This window comes from Perna viridis, chromosome 1 (assembly GCF_037379345.1).
Source record: "Perna viridis isolate PV_CMFRI_1.1 ecotype Kerala chromosome 1, ASM3737934v1, whole genome shotgun sequence".
In the NCBI taxonomy this organism is placed as follows: Eukaryota; Metazoa; Mollusca; class Bivalvia; order Mytilida; family Mytilidae; genus Perna; species Perna viridis.
This window is the reverse complement of record NC_142445.1, coordinates 66,455,770-66,476,476: the sequence shown is the minus strand read 5'-3', so window position 1 is coordinate 66,476,476 and position 20,707 is coordinate 66,455,770. Positions and strand designations below refer to the sequence as shown.

Here is a 20,707-nt window from a genome sequence, read left to right as displayed (position 1 = left end):
ACTGTATACTTCTATACGCCATATTTAGTTAACATCCCGACTTATACGTTATACATCGTTGTTTCTCAGAAAAAGATGGTACACCTATATACAAATATATAGTTCTTGGTAGAGATTCTTTATACTTTGTAAAAATAATTCCAAACCATCTTCCAAATATACAGAACAAGATGTTTTTTTTTTTAAAATGTTGGAATTTGTGATCGACTATATATTTGTCCAGTGTGGTGGACACGGTTTTTCAACAAACGGTCGGCATTCCAATGGGAACAAATTGTGCTTCTCTAATTGCTGACCTATTCCTTCACCCTTATGAGGCTGAGTTTATAGCTGGTCTGATCGGAAAGAAAGAATGTCGTTAAGCTAGATCCTTTTTATCTCAGTTTCCGCTATAAAGATGACGTATAATCTTTAAACAATCCTAATTTCATGGATTTCATACATCGCATCTACCCCAAAGAACTTGATATAACGGATACTACAGACACTGAGAGGTCAGCCTCATATCTTGACCTACACTTAGAAATCGATGGTAAAGGAAAACTATTGACCGAACTTTACGACAAACGTGATGATTTTTCATTCAGAATTGTCAATTTTCCTTTCATCTGTGGCAACATCCCTTCAGCACTTGCGTATCGGGTTTTCATATCACTACTCATGAGTTATACCAAAGCTTGCCGATACTACGCAGGCTTTTTGTATCGCGCTAGAATTCTAACAAATAGGCTTTAAATTTAAGAGCATGACCAATAAGGTGTTTGATACTAATTCCACGTGTTGTGGCAATCGCGTTAATAACTATCAATCTAATTTCGTTTAAACTCAGTACATAACACATAAGAATACATTGTTTAATTGTTTAAGTCAAAGGGATGCTAGTATCAGCTAATCCATGATCATATCAACTAAATATAAGTTATAAAATGAAAGGCCACAATTCATGCCCCAAAAAGATAAAAAAAATCATAGAATAAACGAACCCTCGATAGACGAGGGGGTTAAATCAATCTCGGAGACACAATTTACAAACTTTAAAACTCAAAACACAAACGTAGTTTAGTGTAATAGTATGAACATTAAGATTGATAAATATAAATATGTAAAAGAAAATTCAGATCTACCCCTCATCCCACGGTTAGTGGAATTGGTTTTTAAAGTGTAAAATTCAGCTAGATTCTTCACAGGAATAAATTATATAGATGTATTGTATACCGGTATTTTATTGCAAATGCATCAAAATAACTACCATACGATAAAGATGGTTGTATCAGAACGTTATAATGTATCAGAATAACATAGTAAAAAAGTAAAAACACGTACTGATCATTTTACATGAGTGCCATGAAAATATGATTATTTCATTTTAAAGCTTTATTAAGTTTCTACAGCTTTTGCAGTTACTATATTGGCATTATTCAATATACTGGAGCTATACAAAATACGTACACATGTTTGACAAATGTTGTTTATTTATTTGTTTTACTTTTAATAATGATAAGAAGAATGATAATTGTAATGATAATAACAATAAGATAATAATATCTTGTTTTGGAAAAAAAATCAATGTGAGCATATGTTATGCATACTACATCAATACCTTAAAACTGTATTATTTTTCACTTCCATCCCTTTAAGACTGTTTAAGAAAGGAAACTGCCAAATATGAATCGTCAGTAGAATACTAATGAATAAAAATGTAATGTAATAAAAAAGGTTAATGCTAAGGTAATATATTATCTTCGACCAAATTCAATAAATGTCATATGAAGGCATTTTCTTTCAGGTGGGATTTAACTGATCAGGAAAGTAGGCAGGTTATAAACGTAAAATTTTCATTTCCTTTATGTAGGTATTAATTATTTGTGATATTGTAATTTGATAAAACATCAGTTTCTTGTTTTTAGCGTTTTTATTATTTCCGTTGGGTTCAATACTTCCTGACTGAATACTAAATCAAACATGTTATTAGATAAAATTTCATCTTACAGTTTTCGTTACATTGTCCGAAAATGAAATATAATGAAAAAATTCTTTATTAATATTTGTTCAATTCTTCTCGTGATACGGACTGCATATGCGAGATTGTCATTTAAAATCGATAAAAGTTTATTTGATTAACACCAAAAAGTCACGAAAAGTGTCATGTTTAAAATAAATTGCTTTCTAGTTAAATCACACGTTTTGTAACCATAACTTTCGAGGGTTTTGACTTTCGAGATTTACAATTTGGTGGTTTGTGACCAGTTACTGCATACACAAAATGCGCGGAAAATTCAGTCACACCGGAACATTTACTTCGAGGGAGGAAACAATATTTAATTTCTTTTCATTTATAATTCTTCTTCAAATATTTGCTCAAGCTAGTGCTTCATGCACTAAAACTAATACATGTGTTGTAAAAGGCTGGGTGGAATGGTCTAATTGTTCTGCATCATGTGGTGCCGGTACTAGGCAAAGACAACGGATTATTTGCTGCGATGTGCAATATAAAAGTTTGGATTCTTGTTTAGTTGGTTGTAATTTAACCAAACAATGGTGGCAAAGAAATGGGGTTGACGAACAAGTGTGTGGAATATGCATGAATAATGGAAAATTTAACAAGACGTTGGGAGGCTGTCTCTGTAGAGATGGGTTCGGTGGTAAATGTTGTAATGGTAGGCTGTATATTATTTGTTTAATGTACGTATTGTCAGTAATCAGGATTTGGATATACAATTGATAAATGCGGAATGTTAGATACAAAATAAAAAAAAAGTTATATTAATTCATTTTATGTAAAGCTCTTCCATTGGATAATCTCACTTTTTTCATTTGATATTGTCCCATCCCCAATGTCAGGTCTTAATTTACACAACCCAATTAACACTGATTTTGCATAAAGGCTAATTACAAAATTATCGAATTGATAAAATTTAGGCAATAGTCAAAAGGAATGTTCGTGTATCAAATGACAATAACAGGTTGTAAACCGGAATGTTGGAAACCAACGTAATTTTGCATCTAACAAAAAAATTAATAATTATTAATAATTATTATTATAGAATATTGAATTTTACATTCGACGGCAAAGTAAAACTGCTTTTATAGCAGAATATGACTAATTTATTCCAGTTCAAATTTTCCGTGCCCTATGAAATATTCTCCATTGCCCTCTAACCACCTTCTTTTTTCGTTAGACCCAATACACCATTAAAAAGAAAGTTATCCTCATTTAAGTAATGTACAAGTAATATTCGTTTTATTGATATTAACCATTTGTTCACACTCGAGCTATGAGAGGGTTTCATCTGAACGTAAAAAGTACAATAGTTAAAATTTATGTTCCTCTTTGTGATAAACATAAAAAGGGTTTGTATATATTCAGTCCGTTTACAAAAAATATTGAGTAGACGGCCAAGCTGCCGTTCTTGTTTTATTGAAACGATTTCGTGATTTGTATCATCAAGAGTATTCAAAATTACATATTAGTATTCTATATTGATTTACTTTGATATACTATATTAACATTAATATGCGTAGTATTTTTGTACTTAACTTCAAATTTACAAATCTAAAACGGATGCTTTAAATACAATACACTTTGTCTTAAAAGATAAATATCGAGGACAGAAATTTCTGGAACTATTAATGATGTGATAAATTATTCACTTGGAAGACGATATACGGATTTTTTTGTTAATAGTGTATATCCCAAACAAAACCAAATAAAACATGTTTCTTAACATCTTAACTTTATATTTTAATGTTTAGTCAGGATGGCATCTTCAACGGCTGCGGCAACGAAAATAAGACATTTGTCTACAGTAGGTTGGTCAACCAATCTTCCAGGGAGAATCACGTCCGCAAAAAAGACAACTGTATCACCTACGACCAATACTACCAGTTCTACAACTGAAAACATCAAACATAACTCATCGAAAAGTAAAGTAACATTCCTCTTAAAAGTTTAACTCTGCTTTCAAACGGTAAGATACTGATAGTTTTTTTCAGTTTTTATATGTAAGTTTTATAAGGTTTATGATTTTTGTGATAAAACAATAAAGTTAACCAATTTGTAAGATCATCTTTCGGGGAAATAAAAAAATCTTCAGGCAAGTTGTCGCATATACCTTACAAACAGCAACTATCATAAATAATGCCTCGAAAGCTATTACAATTTTTCGGTACGAATAGCTACCATGTTTCTTATGTTAATGTGTTTAACTATTGATATTGTAATGAAATATTGTTTGAACCCTTTCTTAGAGAGAAGAATGTCGACAACAAAAACGACCGCATCACCATCGAGCAGTAGTACTAACATTTCAATAACCGGAAATGTTAAAACTTCCAACTTGAAACGTAATGTATCATATTAAGTTTAACCCTCTTTCAATATTGTCATAAAAATACAAAATTCCAATCAATGAATACATTTTGTCGATTTTGATATGCTGTACACATGTTTCAAGACGTTACCTCTCATCAGCATCTTTTCAACCAAATAATTAGAATGTTAAAACATAATATACAAGCAATGCTCTGAAACCAAAATATATTAAAATAGGAAGTAAAATCCGGCACCGATGAATTCTCCCAAAATATGAATCTGCAATATTGTAGCCCCGAGAATGAATCTCAGAGTTTATTGGGTAGCAACTTTTGTGCCATGGGATATTTCTGTAAACAGTCAAAACAGTGTAGTTTAATGATGTTTCTGATTTACAATAAACCAAATCTATTATACAATATTAAATAAACTATATTTATACCGTGACCATGAACTTTAACACTGAATGGATTCTTTGGATATTTTCAGTGAAACCATGGATGATCGGAACGATTGCAGCAGTTTCTTTACTTCTCTTGCTGGCATGTTGTCTTGGCCTTAGATATATTTTTGCGTAAGAAGTGTGCTGCAATTAAACTATTCTCAATTTAATTGAAATAGGCTACATATGTTGCTCAACGTATTCTGAAATATTTTAGTTCAAACAATTGCATTAACAGATGTAAGAAAATAAGCAATAATCTATTGTTCTATTCACTATTAATTTTTTATAAAGAAAGTTAGCGAAACGAAACAGAGCAATTCGTATTTCGTTGATTTTCGTTCTCATTTTTATCTTTTAAGGAATTTAAACATCTAAAATTTATATTTCCATTTTAATTTTCAGGTTTAAACAATCTGATGCAAAGAGTAAAGTTGAACCAATAGGAAGCAATCTGATATCAAAATAAGAAAGAAAGACTTGTCAAAACTAAGTCATTAATATTAACACGATTCATTCGCTTTTATAAAACATACGTATAAAACAAAAGTTAAATTAAAGGTTTTGTTCTTTCTGTAAGACTTGATGTCAACTCATATAATTGCGGTATCAGGTTTTCTTTTATCAAGAAAGGTTTGATGGTTTCTATTTGGAATGAGATAAATGTAAACTAGGCTTTTTACTAGACGTCATAATTAACCCTGCTATATCTCATCAGAGCTTTTGATTCTTTTTGTAACTGGTGCTTATCTTTCTTTAAACAAGCATGAGTGTTTCTCTTTTAAGTCAATATAACACAAACGTAAATGTGATACATGTAACTATATTTGACAAAAATCCAAGGCGGATAAGGAGTCATGACCATCACCAAGATGCAAGACGTCTCCATAGACGGCCTCCTTGTTTTCAAAAATTTCTCGGATTCCGAACTAAACTCTATTCTATACATCTCACTTTACAACACGAAATATACACAAAATAATGTGTTTCCATCATTTTGAATAATGGTTTGCACAGTTTCGTTAAGATCAAATGTGAAGAAAAATATGGTCATTTCTTCAAAGTATAGATGCAATTAATTTGGTTTTCATCCTTCATCACAAAAACGTCACGAACAAAATTCTGCTGTATTTCAGAGACAAATCAATACCCATTATTGCATATTTCTATACTTCACCTATAGTTTCAATAATTTTCAATTTCAATTTTTCTGCAAAACACACGTCATCCAGTAATTATTATCTGAGGTAGACGTAGATAAAATTAAATCAGTAATAAGACCTATGCTGCAAACACACTCTCCAAAGAAGAAATAGTATAATACATATACCCTTTTTGTTTCCTTACTTAAGACGATGATTGTTATTTAGCCTATATGTACTTGATTCCTAAGCTCCACAACAAACCATGAAAACAACGCTATATAGCTTGATCTGCAAAATGTGCCACCAAATCTATTTCAAAACTCAATCTACACCAACAGCTGTCAAAGAAAGTATCAAGTCCTACCACAACACTTGTTACTTTTGTTGTGGTTTAAATTCAATGTGGATCCTGACAAATCTAAAAACACTCGTTTCAAGGTTATTGCCAGATTACAATAGCATTAAAACCTGTGATTTTTCAACCTTTTTGACATCTATTCCCAACACTCGGTTAAAATCCAAAGTCCAAAACAGTATATATTATTGTTACTTCAGGAAAGACGATACACATAGATACAGAAAGATGGTATTTTGTAGAGATTTCGCATACTTTGTAGAAAATGATACCAAATCATCTTTCACATATAAAATGCTTGAATTGTTTTATCGACAACATATTTGTCTGGTGTGATGGTCGGCATTTCAATGGGAACAAACTGTAACCTATTCCTTCACATTATGAGGTTGATTTTATAGCTGGTCTGATCCAAAGGAAGGACGGCCAATCAAGGGAAGCGAGATTCTAACGGAAATCAAAGGAATGTAATTTGAGACTAAGACCAAGCATAGAAAACAAACAAATACAACAAAAAAATAAGCAAAATAATATATACAAAGTAACAAAAGTAAATGGGCAACTCGGACTCCACTAAAAGCTGAGAGCGTGAACCAGGTGCACCGATATGGTAAGACTCCTCTGCTGTTTTAGAAACACCAGCCAAGTTCCTCATAAAAAGTCAAGTGCGGGGTAGACGAAAGAGGAAAGGAAAACTAAGACAGGTTAAACAAATCAGTTTCTTGCCCAATTGAAAGCAAGGTATACCAATAGAAATGAAAAGTCATTATGTTTGTCTTATAGTTTGGTCAATAGTTTATTAATAGTTTATAGCTTGTTTGTTTGTTTGTTTGTTGGGGTTTAACGTCCGAGCAGCAATATTTCAGCTACATTCAGACGATATCTATATAGCGGAAACTGAGATTAAAGGATCTAGCTAAATTAAATGAAGTTCTTTCTTTCGGATCAGATCAGCTATAAAGTCATCCTCGTAAGAGTGAAGGAAAAGGTCAACAAGTAGAGGAGCACAATTTGTTCCTATTGGAATGTCGACTGTTTGTTGAAAAATACGTCCACCACATAAATAAATTTGTGTATTTTTAAAACATCTTCTTTATATATTTATCGTATATTTAGCAGATGACTTGGAGTTATTTTTTACAAAGTATGGAGAAATCTCTACCAAGAACTATATACTTGTATCCAGGTGTACCGTCGTTTTTGGAGTAACAAAGATGTATCATGTATTTGAGCCGGGAGTTTGCGGAATAGAAGTAAAAAAAGTTGAAAAAATCATAGGTTTTAATGCTATGGTATTCTGATAATAACCTGGAATTGAGGATTTCCAGAAAATCTTTCGAATTTTTTAGAATTCACATTGAGTTAATACCACTCCGGAAGTAACAGGTGTTGTGGTAGGACTGGAGACCCTCTTTGAGAGCTGTGTGTGTAGAGGTTAACAGTTTTGAAAGAGTTTTGTTGATACATTTTCCAGATTTAGCTATGTATATGTAGCGTGGTTTGTATGGAATCTTATGGAGTTTATGAATATAGTACATAGATGGTTAATCAAAATCATCGTCTTTTGTAGAGAAATCAAAAGCACAGATTTATGGTTATCCACTATCTCTTCTTTAAAGAGTTTAATAGTAGTATAGGTCTTGTCATTACTATTATTTTCTACGTCTACATCTGATGATGATTATTGGATGTATTTCGTTTTGCAGACAAAAAACAATGTTGTTTCGGGCTTTTTCTGCTCATACGACAACATATTTATCATGAATAGTTGACAATGTTTTAGCTACATCTGGATCTTTGAAAACTCATTGACCTACTTAAAACTTTCATATGTTTCAAAATTTAAGACCTAACAGCCTTTACCCACTCTGACAGAAAATCAATGTCTTCTTGTTCTTGTTTTAACAATTGTCTTGCGTAATTCTCCAAGACATCCATAAGAACTTTAAAGTTATAATTTCAATTTATGGAGCGTAGTTCACGGTACTTGGGACCTTTAGAAAGGATTTTACGGAGAGATTTGTTTTTGACGATGTTTACATCTCCCGTAATGACACGACCAAAGGACCATATTTGAATGGAGACATTTTGCAAGCACACTCAAGTGGTTTAGCCTTGAAGTCCGTAATCCCGAAGTGCAATAGTCTTTTATAAATTGAAAATATTTGAAATATATTGGTGAAGTATAGGAAATATAAAATAACTTGTATAGATTTGTCCTTCAATTATAGGGAAACTTGTTGGTTTCGTTTTTGTGATGGAAGATTGTAGCCAAATTTATTGCATCTATACTTTGTTGACAGACGTTTGTGGAAGAAATGATCGTTTTTTCTTTATCCTGACCTTTTACACAAATTGGCTTAGATAGACTGTGGAAACCAATATCCAAAATGATGGCAACAAGTCTGTATAATGGTGAGGTAGGATCAGAAACAGGACTGTCAATACTTGTTTTGCAAAGGGAGTGTAGTAGAGTTAGGGGTTTAGAATAAAGATTAGTGCGAATGTAATGAAGTGCAACAGGTTTTCGTATGAAAGGAAGAAGACCATCAATCGACATCATGTATCAAAGAACTATATATTTGTATATAGGCGTACCATCTTTTTTTGGAAAAAACAACGATGTATAATGTTTCGTAGTCGGGATTTTAACTGAGTAGGGGGAATAGAAATATACAGTGTTGAAAAATCATCGGTTTTAATGCTATTATATTCAGATAATAGTCGTGACCTAATTGTTTCTTTCGAATTTTTCAGGATCCAGATTGAATTAATACCACTACGGGAGTAACAAGTGGTGTGGTAGGACTTCTGACCCTCTTTGACAGTTGTGAGTATAGAAGTTAAAAGTTTTGAGAGAGGTTTGGTGGTACATTTTGCAGATCCAGCTATGAAACGTTGTTTGTATGGATTCTTGTGGAGTTTAGGAATCCAGTACATAGATGGTAAAGCACAATCATCGTCCTTGTGATGGAGGATGTTAGCCAAATTAATTGCATCTATACCTTTGTTGACAAACGGTAGTGGAAAAAATGATCGTTTTTCTTCATCTTGACTTGTCACACAAACTGGTGTAAAGAGTCTGTGGAAACCAATATCCAAAATGATGGCAACAAGTCTGTATAATGATGAGGTGGGGTCAGAAACAGGAGTGTCAAGACTTGTTTTGTAAAGGGAGTGTAGTAGAGTGAGAGGTATAGAAGGATCGGAAATGAGCCAGATCCTTTGGTCTTTGTTTCCGCTATATGAATGATGTATTATCGTTAAATAATACTTGTTTCGGGAGGAATTTTATACATCGCATTTAACATTAAGGACTTGAGGTAATATATATTACATACAATAGGTAGTCAGACTCATATCAGAACCTTCACTTCGATGAAAAAGGAAAACTATTGATCAAGATATACGACAAACGCGATGACTTATTATTCAGTATTGTCAATGTTCCTTTCATCTGTGGCAATATCCCCGTAGCATCTGCGTATGGCGTTTTTATATCACAACTCATACGTTTATGTCAGAGCTTACTGTAACTACGCCGACTTTTTACCGCGTTAGACCTCATACAATTAGGCTACTGGAACAGGGTTATGCTGTTAAATTCACAACTACAGACTACGGTAGTTTTATGGTCGGTATCAGTCCATGTGAGATATTTATTATTTACGCTACAATCGTGCTAGAGATACACATGCCCTGTATATACATGTAAAAATCATTTGATGTGTTTTCGTTGAATAATGATATAGACAAAATAATTTTCTCATTTGAAACTTTGCTACATTTGTCATCAAAACAAATTTAAGTTGACGATAACAGCCGCTTCATGCAAGTATACAATTGTAATTCATAAAAGCTACACCACTTCATCGAGAATTTAAGAAATATTATTATGAATAACTAATTCATTTGTATTAAATATCATACTAAGTGTATTGAGCTAAGATAGGTTGATCTGCACGACACTGAAATGAACAAGATATTTGCACTGTCTGCAAAAATGTACTATACAAACGTTTTATTAACTAACATATATATCAAACGATTGGAAAGTGACCATTTGCATTACAACTGATGAAACAATCTAATAATTCAAAGTTACATACTTTTAATAAACAGTTATTGTTAACTCATGGAAGTTATATTTAATCTTGCTTATCAACCGTTTTTGCACTGCTTCGGAAGCAACATGTGTAACTGGGTGATAAACATATTAACTATGTATATAACCTACTGTTTATAGCATAAGCCTGAAACATTAAACATTCAACGGACGAACATCATTATTGCTGTGTTGATTTGTCATTTGTGACATTCAAACATCTATCTGTATAATTTACCGTGCAAGTATTTGTTTACATAACTGAAACATTCACATAAACTGTTCATATGATAAAAGGATTCCAAAAGACTGTTAAAAATGGATCTCTACATAACATTTTGATTTCATATGAAATACATTTTCTTTTAATGTGTGAATAATATAAATTAGTTATTTACTTATTATTTAATCTTTGTAAAAGTTGTACATATCAAACTACACTCTTCTCTTTTACCTGGAAAATTGACCAGGCTGATAGTACAATAGTTGTCTATTTATCAGGAGAATTCTTAAATGTACACCAGGTTCATTTATTCAAACATGTATATCAGTACATTTTAGGGGAGGTTGGAAAACAAAGACCATTGGCAAATCTCCGAGACAGCAGTACAAAACTTGTTCCTTGCACAAATTTTGATCCGTGAAAAACATTGCCGCCGTTACTTACACAATAAAAAAGGATGTGAACGATTCATGCTCTTTTGAGACTCTTATTTAGTATTTTCGTTTGTTCGTTTGTTTGTTTTGGGTTTTTTTTTTGTTTTCTTATATTTTGTTGTTTATTTTTATTGTTTTGCTTCATGTTGTTTATCATTGCGTAATCAAGTATTCCATTTTCTTACAATGACTTTTGATCTCAGATGAAACATAATTTCTTATATTGACTTTTAAACATGCATTTTAGTCAAAGCATTTACTGACGTATGTATTACAACTTTTTCACTTGTAAAATTTTGCCTTTTAATGACAGCAACTCCTAACAAGTACTCATACTTAATCTTTGAATAAATATGGTACTTAGTTTGCATTGAAAGTTTCATATATCATAATTATCAAGGTATAAGCTTCAAAACGGATACGTCTTTTAAATTTAAGAACTTCTGTAATAAATAATCACACAAAATTTAGATTGAATTAATGACGATTAAGTTGAAAATTTATTTTATCTATCATAGTTTTCATAGTTTTTAAAGCAAAAATTCAGCATAAAGTTTTCCATATGATGGCAATACACCAGTCAAAAGTAAGAAATTCATTACATTTTGCTGTTCGAAGGCTGTTTCTCCAATCAGGATATATTGCACAAATTTGATAATGTTACTTTCATAAAACTCATTATGCCTAAACAAACCGCAGCATGTTGAAATATGTTCACTTGGGGCAACTGTGGATAGATATAAAATTAGTTTTTGACATACATAATCAAACGAGTTTATAATATATAATGGACAAAGCAACTGGTTCTGAGAAAATAAGGCGGAAACAATGAAAAATCAAATAAAGATGGAAAATTACGTAAGTCCTCTGTCTTCGATTCCTATAGCTAATACGCCGGTAGGAGATTTAAATAGGAAAACGTCGTAAGTGGAAAACAGATTCAACTACAGTCATTCGTGTGTATTGCTATACCTTTCCAAGCTGGTCTCCATGACCTTCTGTGAAATGGATTGGAATAATGATTTTTTGTAAATGGAACTGTTTACACGGAACAATGGAAGATATATGTATCATAAGTTTGTATACCTACCATAACATGGACATTGATACCGTCTCACTTTTCCGGCAATGTAACGTAATCAATGAACGTATACTTGAGTAAAATTATCCATGTTAGTCGCTATCAAAAACCAAGAATAAGTTCAGTTCATACGTCTAAGAAGCATTGCTTTTTATATATTACAATTACGAAACCCTTGAAAATATGACTTTGTTTCAATATTTACAACAGTCTGAACAACTATATAGTTAGCTTAAATTATTTACTATGACGTTATTAATCAGAAAATAGTAAAGTAGATATGGCAATGGTTAAAATATAAAGTAACAAGACATTTTTAAGAGTATTTCAAAATTTGATACATTGAGATGGACAACAAACAACATTTGCTCACAATAGTTAGATTTATTCGTAAATATTTTGTATGAAATAGTCTACACCACGAATAAAAGAAAGTGTAAAATATTATACTGTAACGGGGTACCAAACAAATATTTCATTCTTTGCAAAACAAATATGAGCAAATATTCATTGCTCAAAATAAATTCTATAATTCACACCACAGAGAATGTAATAAATAGTACAAAAATATCGGTGATATCGCCCGATTTCATCTCAACTATACCCTAGAAGTAACGAATATACGTATTGGTCCCTGTTGGCTAAACATTCTAACGAAGAGACAAGTACGAGCAGAAAAGTTAAAGGATAAAAAATAATCACATATATCACTCAGCTTAAGTTTACCACACATTCATCATTAGCACTTCATTTAAACAACATTTGAGGGTTTGTAATACATGCTAGAAGAATAAATAAAGTTTGTTTTAATGCTTCAATAAATATGGAGATTGACATGTTTTCCTGCTATATATATATAATATCCAGGCAAGGAATGTTGTATGAATGGAAACTACTCTTTAAATAACCTTGTTCAAATGCGTCCATTTAATAACTCAAACATTTGCAGTAATATTTGCACTATTGTTAAGAAACATCTGGGAAGGAACTAGGAAATAGTACTTTGTATTTCCGGATTATTGAACTTAATGTTTTATTTATCAATAAGTATTTAATTCAGCAACAATTCTCATACATACGCGAAAACAAAATTCAAATACTGTTTTTTTTCCAGTTTTCAGTACTATTCTGGATTGGAATCCTTATGAATTTCGTTTAAATGTTTAAATTTTTGATTGCATTAGAAGAATTATTTTAATTTTCTAATGTTTTTTTTTAAATAAAGGTAAATAATGGTAAAATCAGGCATTTTAAGAACATTTTGTGTAAAATATAGCATACTCAAAAGAGACACAAAATTGCTGGTATCAGTAAATCATTAAAAAAAGTTTTATGTTTTCTAAAATGTTGCAAGGGGTGCAATAACGGCTTTTCTAAACATCATAAAAATATTATTACTTTAATTAGGATGTATTCAACGCTGTTCTGTATTTCGAAAGAAACGGTCAAAATAAGCTTAAGGTAATATCACATTCAAAATACCGAACCCATTTTTGTAAAAATATATAAACAATGGGGACGGTCTGTATTTAGTATCAATTTCGTAAGTAATGTTACATAGAAAGAAGGTACAGCGTTATAAGAGTTTAAAGACATTAATTTTGACATCACTTAATATTCAATTCATGTAGTAAATCAGAATTTATATTACCACTACGGTTAAAAACGTAAAAAATAAGACTACGGAATTAACATTCGTTTGACAATTTAAAGGGCTTTAAAGATGTAACTCTATTTACAGATCTACATTCGTTAAAATATACGTTTTAAATTCCGTTTTAGAAATCAATGATCTAAAAAAAACTTTAAAACAAAATTCAAAATACACATATATGATCACATTGTAAATTACTTTGTTTTTTTATAAATAATTATTATACATAATCTAAAACTTATAACGATTCTATTGTTTCTATGCAGTTAAGTTTCAGGGAACTATCATTTTTAATCATAGAAAGTTTATTCAAATAGAATAAAAGATTGTAATGAATAAGATAAATAGACCGTAGGAAAAAGTTTTTTTCAGAACAGTAAAAGGAATTCCCAATAAGAACAACTATTTAAAAAATAGACCAATAATCACACTAACCAAATAATTCAGAAGTATTGAACTTTAATAATCAGAGAATGTCACTATTCATTTGCACACTTAGAGTAACCTCCCTTTTAATATATTCTTCAGCTAATTAAAGGTATCGCTGAGATTAACAAGACTTGGCAATCAATACCCGTTGTTCCGCAATTGGTAATCGGTTCATTTACAGACTTCTGTCAAATAAATGGCTGATAATCTATTTTCTATTATTTAAAAAAGGAAAATACAACCACAAACACCAATATTGCAAACTTTCGATCTATATTTTAAAACCAGAATATATCTAAGTTTTTGTTTCCGGTTTATGAAGAAATAACCTCAATCACGTTGTACATATCAAAATACCTGCACAACGAAGCAGGTTTTTTTAAGTGTGCACGAAGTGCACGGGCATTAAGGTAATTTCAAATATATCTAAAAGTGTAACAGTCCTTCCTTTTAATTTAATTTTAGCATCAAATCGTTAAAAAAGTTGATGACGACGCAGTCACATTATAAAATTTGGTCAATGAGATGATGTACATTTTTTACAATCATATCAAAGGTACAGTGGAACATTTTTGTAGGTATTAAAGTAGTTGAAAATGAATCCTGACAAATAAAGGAGAAATGTTGCACTTTGTGTGGGTTGTTTTCTTTAAACCTGACACAAGACGAGATTGTTTTTGCGAACAAGTTATATCAAAAATGAAGTACTCCAATCAGCCCATCTTATTCTGGTGAAACATTGTCCTGTCATAATAGTATACCAGAAATTATTGTTACTCACACAAGCATGACACATTTATAATCATTTATTTGAAGCACTTTAAGTTTCAAAACGATGCTTTTAAAAGATTAATTGTTTGCCTCGATCACTCATTTATACAAATACAGCAAAAGAAAAACAAACGTGCACATATGTACAAGTATAAACTATGTTATATTTGTTTTGTCTAATTCCAAACACAAAATACTGTTTTAAAAAGGACATATGCTGAATTGATTAAGATAATTAGCTATAAAATATCGTTGAACATCTTCAAAAGAATGATTTTTTTCGCTTTCGCTGTACCAGCTCAAACAAGAGAGGATAAATCAAAATGAATTTGATCAATGATAATCTATTTATCATATTTGATCATTGTGCACTGTCGCTCTTCTTGCTGTGACAGAGGAGCTCATCTATCAATGGAACAAAAAAAAAACTAACTAAAAAAACTGCGAAAAGGAGTACATAACTTTTTATCCGGACTATGTTTAATTCATACACAACTAAATTAATAAATAGAAAGCAACAGTGATTCATATAGTATTTGTTTAGATTATATTTTTGTAATTGGTTGGATTTGAGTAATTATAAATCTCAGTCATTATCTTAACGTTTTCTGGAAACAAATATGTATGGGAAAGAAATGTTCCACGTTTATTGAACTACAAACCAGACAGAAAATTTAGTAAGAACTCCAAAATATCGATACCTAACAGGTAAAACACATCTACTTCAACCCCGACAAACATTCATGGTATGTATTTAAGTTTACAAAAGTGCGTTTTTGTCAAGGATAGTCTTTTGATTTCTAGAAATCCCATTTTATTGGGTTCTTTAATTCGTCCATTTGGGTAATAAATAAACTAACTTTGTATCATATTCCTTTTTTTATTTATTTTTACTTCGATAAGTATAATGCTTATTGCATGTTGTTAATGTTTACTAATGTTCAAGGCCCAATAATGACTATGTTCTATAATATTATCAATGTGGTATGTATTTAGAGCAACGTTTGAAATTATCAGCGTGAATAAAGGGCAATGTTCTCCACTTGGAACGGAACAAATAATAATCGTATTATTTTGCTTAAAATTAATTATTGTAAAGAACTGGTAATACTGGAATAGTTAACACAAATTATATATCTATTATTGAACTATGTTCGACCCTGTTATTCATGGGTAAATTGTGTGACGGAAAACTTTACGAAGGATAGGAGCACCATAAAGTTACATTAACTGCTTCAATGAGCAGTACTCGGTATTTAAAATGACATTTTGACTACAGAAATTAAAATTGATATGGGACAAAATCTTATTGCACATACTCCGAAATTAAAATTGCACAACAATGGAACATGTATCTCTGACTGGTTGAATCTAAACATTTGTAATAATGTACAGAAATCGTGGGTCACGTGAGTATTATTAAAGCCTAATTGTGGTAGTCAATTATTAAAAACGGCTTCTCAGACATTTAAAACTTAAACACACAGCTCTTATAACAACGAACATATCACAATATTTCCAACAAAATATTTTAGGAAAAAGTCTTTGTTGGCAATCCAATTTGTGTTCGATGACGGAATATAAAAAATCAATTACACCATTCCATACTTTGATTGGATGAGCAAAGTCTTCACCATCCATATCGCGTGATTCTTGTACAACCAGGTCCTCTTCTACGTAAAATCACGTGGTTTTAAACACAGCACTATATTGATCGAGTGAGAATTTTATTTGACCTATAGTGGATTTAAATTATTTAAATTTCCTAAGGTTCAAGATAATTGTGACTCTTCTAGCAGTTTTTTGTACATTTGAGAATTTAAAAAACGTGGATAAGAATCTCGATGCATTAGAGTATATATTTGTAGCTGTGCTTCATCGAATGTGTGCGGTGTAGGATCGACCATATTTCTATTAATGACTTCTCGTACTCGGGAATCTAAGCTAACCTAGAAAAAGAGATAATGTTCATATGTGTATATAAGATGTTAAATCATTTCACTTAATTGATATTTTTTCAGTAGACAACATTTGGAATATAAGAACATATATTTTGCTACATGTATGAAGTAACTAATATTGACCACCGTTTCACATAAAAGTCAGGACTTTTTTTTAAAATAAAGAATTCACGAGTTTTTAACTCTACTAAAAAAACACATGTTAAAACTGAGGAATTGACTAAAGAACTTGATTTGAAGTACCCGAGAATCTTAGCTTGAACTTAAACATGTTCGCTGAAAATTTGTTTATATCTTGATATTAAAGAGTCATTCAACGTTTTGATCATTCCACGCTTTGAAATTCTTTGCTATTCTGTATGTCTACGTATACAGTATGAAAAATATAGATTGATACATAATGTTATGAGCATTATTTTATAATGCTTATTTCTGTTTGTTTGTACGTGACACTACTGAAATGTTTTTAACTGGCACGCTTAAATTAAATATAAATATTTTCCCCCATCATCGTCACTGACAATTATTTGTGAACAAATTGACACCAATTTTATCCTGACATTTCTTATCCGATGTATTAAGAAAAGGGAATAACAGTTTTAAAATATTCAATGTTGCAAAATGAATAAAATGACCAAACTCATCTTGTCGACTGATCAAAGCAAAACTAACCTTTTCTTTAAAACAAACAAAACTTTGTAATTCTTTCATTTACTGAAGTACATTAATGCTTATCCTACCTCTTTAGGAGAAAGTATAGATATATAATCTTCATATATTAATCTAGCTTTTTCTTCTACAATTTCTGGGTTTTCTTCTTTCTTTAAATCTTCACATGCAAGCCAGAAAAGAATGTTTTCTTCACTATATTCTGACTTCAAAAATTCCCGGAAAGTCCTGCGTCCGCCTGAAATTCACAGTAAAATTCTCCATATAGTACCAGCCATGTGCTCAGAATAGAAATAAAACAACATACTAACATTAAACTGCTTATTTCACAAACATTTTCTATAAACAAACAAGTTTATATTCTAAGAGTAAGTACTAGTACGCCTACTGTTTGGAAACCTCACATCAGGGACCCAGTTTTTTTGTCATCTTTGTTTTACCTAGCATTTATTCAAGTTTATACAGGGCATCCTTTCATATATGCTACTACCTTCTTTTTATTTTTAGAAAACCTTACCACAATACAAACGACGAATAATGTTTGTTTCATTTTGCACCCTTACCAAACTTCATTGCATTTATTCTCCATTGCTTTGGAAACAAATTTAGTCTATTGATGGGGACCAGTTGAGCCCTCTATTTCAGTTTTAAACGTAGATTATTGATCAAATGTTTCAAATGCGTACTTTAAGAAATGTACTTTACTAGATAAAATATAACTGAAAAGGTGAGTTAGTTGCAGATTAAGATTTCTTTTTAATAATATTCAATTTAAAAAAATATTTTCTTTTCAGTGAGATTTACAGACAGAAAACCACACTACCTATCAAACTATAAAAATGTCTATAAACAATGCTTTTGACACGGAGAAATTTACAGAGGAACAAATAAAACCAATTGTAAAAATAATTAGCCAATTGAATCTTAGATAGATCTAAAGTTTCAGAAAGCAGATGTAAGTGTTTTGTGCTCAAAACAAATCTTAAATACTGTTTCAATGTTTACTTCATTGAAATTAACATAAAAATACTTACATATTTATATATCAAATTATGAACATTATAGAAACCAAACAATAAGTATTGACACTAAAATGTCCTGTTGTTCGTTTCGATATCCTTGTAACTACATCGCACTGCAACATTTACAGACATACACTTTCTATATCAACAAAACCTTTTTTGCAGGTTTCGATATTTAATTTATATCCAATTTTCAATTCATTAATATTAATTTGTGAATATCTACGTGTGTGTGATAATACCAAATATACCTTTACTTTGCATTAACTTATCGAATGATTCTCCCCAACTTTCTATTTCTTCGTGCGTTGGTCTGGAAAAAAATAAATGAATAGTCGAATATATATTAAGTGACACATTTCGATAAGTGTTCGAGTATTCACCGAAGTATGTTTTGTTTAAATGTAAAATAACTTCATTTATAACCTGAACATTTTTATAATCGTGTTGTCTATAGAAAAATGCTTTTTCGGGGAGAGAAAGGAAAACAAGGTTTGATAAATTACCTAATGAAACATCAAACAAAGCTTCGACATTTATTTGGATTGCTTAAGTGACATCAAATAACAGTTAGTACCCAAAACGTATATTTTTTTAGCAAGTTTAATAAAGTAAAGTAAATTAAAGTAATATTTTATATCAATTCTACGAATTTCTTCATATATTTTTTTCTTATATTTTCGTCAATACTTCATTTACTTGGTAATTTAAAAAGAAACCAGCTAAAGCTGATATCTTATTATCTTGATATCTTTAAAATAAAACGCTTCGCAGGGCTAAGCTTGATACAACCGCATACGTCGAATCCTGAACGGCTGGGACAAGTATGGACACAAAATTAAAAGTCATTGCGTTTGTCATATAGTTTGGTCAATAGTTTTTCTTTATCATCGATATCTAAGTGTAGGTCAAGATATGAGACTGACTTCACAGTGTCTGTTATATCCTTTATCTCAGGTTCTTTGGGGTACATGCGATGAATTAAATCGCCAAAACTAGGATTGTTTAACGATAATACATCATCTATATGGCGGAAACTGAGGTTAAATGATCTAGCAATACGATGTTTCTTTTTTGAATCAGTTTAGCTATAAAGGCAGTCTCAAAAGAAGAAGAAATAGGTCAGTAAGTAGAGGAGCACAATTTGTTCTCCCAGGAAAGCCGACCCTTTGTTGAAAAACGCGTCCACCACACTTGACACATATGTTCAAAGCAATTCCATTTACCCAAGTTATCATCCAAAAATCAGAAAAACAAATCTTAAAAATTCTTGTCTCAAGTCCCTGTGTTGCCCCTCATTCTTACTTGGCTCAAGTCACAATTCCAAAATTCAAAACCTGTAGATAAACTTATACGTGATCCATTCACTTTGCTCATATTACTGTCATTTATCATAAGGAAAATGAATGGTGGAATGGAACTTTTTAATGCATTTTCAGAGAGATTTCTCCACTAATAGTCAAGCTATTGTCTTGGCATCAGGACAACGCTTGTTTCTGATCACCCTTTTTAACCCCTAATTTCTAAAATATGCCAGTCTTAATCCAACAAAATTAATTAATGTCTGACCATTGTAGTACAAGATATTCTGGAATAATAATATGGACATTCCTATGCTAACATTGAAATCTATGACTTCCCAACTTTTCCCTGAAACCGTTGTGGCTATCACCGCCAAAGTCAATACCAACCTTCCTTTTGTGCTTTGAAACATTGTTAAAAACAAGTTATCGCACAAACAAACTGTGTGTATAAGGGCGGCGACGACAGTGCGAAACAATTAGAAGACCGCATATTTTTGCGGTCGTAAAAAAATATGTAAAACCAGTTTTTTTTTCAAAATTAACGTAGAACGTGGCATAACACTACCCTGTAAATGCTAAAATCGTTAACCCCAATAACTGACTTATAATGTATGGTCTATATTATGAGGTTGTGTATATACTAAATTTTGCAAAAATATAGTAAGTGATACAGATGTTTATGAAGTCCCATGGTTTTACGGAAAAGAAGAGAAAAAATGGATTGATGACATCGTAATTACATCATTTTGCAACTTCTTAACAATGACATAAAAATAAATGCCTATCCCCCTATATTTAAT

The 20,707-nt window shown here is 31.2% G+C and overlaps 2 protein-coding genes across 14 annotated transcripts in view; one reads left to right on the top strand and one right to left on the bottom strand.

Annotated features, from left to right (window-relative positions):
* Positions 1–2,199: 2,199 nt before the first annotated feature.
* LOC148629931 (uncharacterized) lies at positions 2,200–5,295 on the top strand. The gene is made up of 5 exons (XM_088564787.1): positions 2,200–2,657; positions 3,754–3,924; positions 4,249–4,344; positions 4,802–4,886; positions 5,160–5,295. Exons 1-5 carry the CDS (start codon positions 2,264–2,266, stop codon positions 5,221–5,223), a joined length of 810 nt encoding a protein of 269 aa, XP_088420913.1. The 5' UTR covers positions 2,200–2,263; the 3' UTR covers positions 5,224–5,295.
* Positions 5,296–14,971: 9,676 nt separating this feature from the next.
* The window catches only part of LOC148629930 (regulator of G protein signaling 17-like), a 41,404-nt gene continuing 35,668 nt past the window's right edge, over positions 14,972–20,707 (bottom strand). For 8 of the 13 annotated variants that reach the window (XM_088559908.1, XM_088559955.1, XM_088559926.1 and 5 more), the window contains 3 exons: positions 18,855–18,916; positions 17,653–17,819; positions 14,972–16,900 (listed from right to left, as the gene is read on the bottom strand). In XM_088559908.1, the coding sequence (XP_088416034.1) occupies positions 16,724–16,900; positions 17,653–17,819; positions 18,855–18,916 (406 nt within the window). In that variant the 3' untranslated portion in view covers positions 14,972–16,723. The remainder of the gene's footprint in view (positions 16,901–17,652; positions 17,820–18,854; positions 18,917–20,707) is intronic. The other 5 variants (XM_088559935.1, XM_088559973.1, XM_088559945.1 and 2 more) reach the window with 1 other exon arrangement.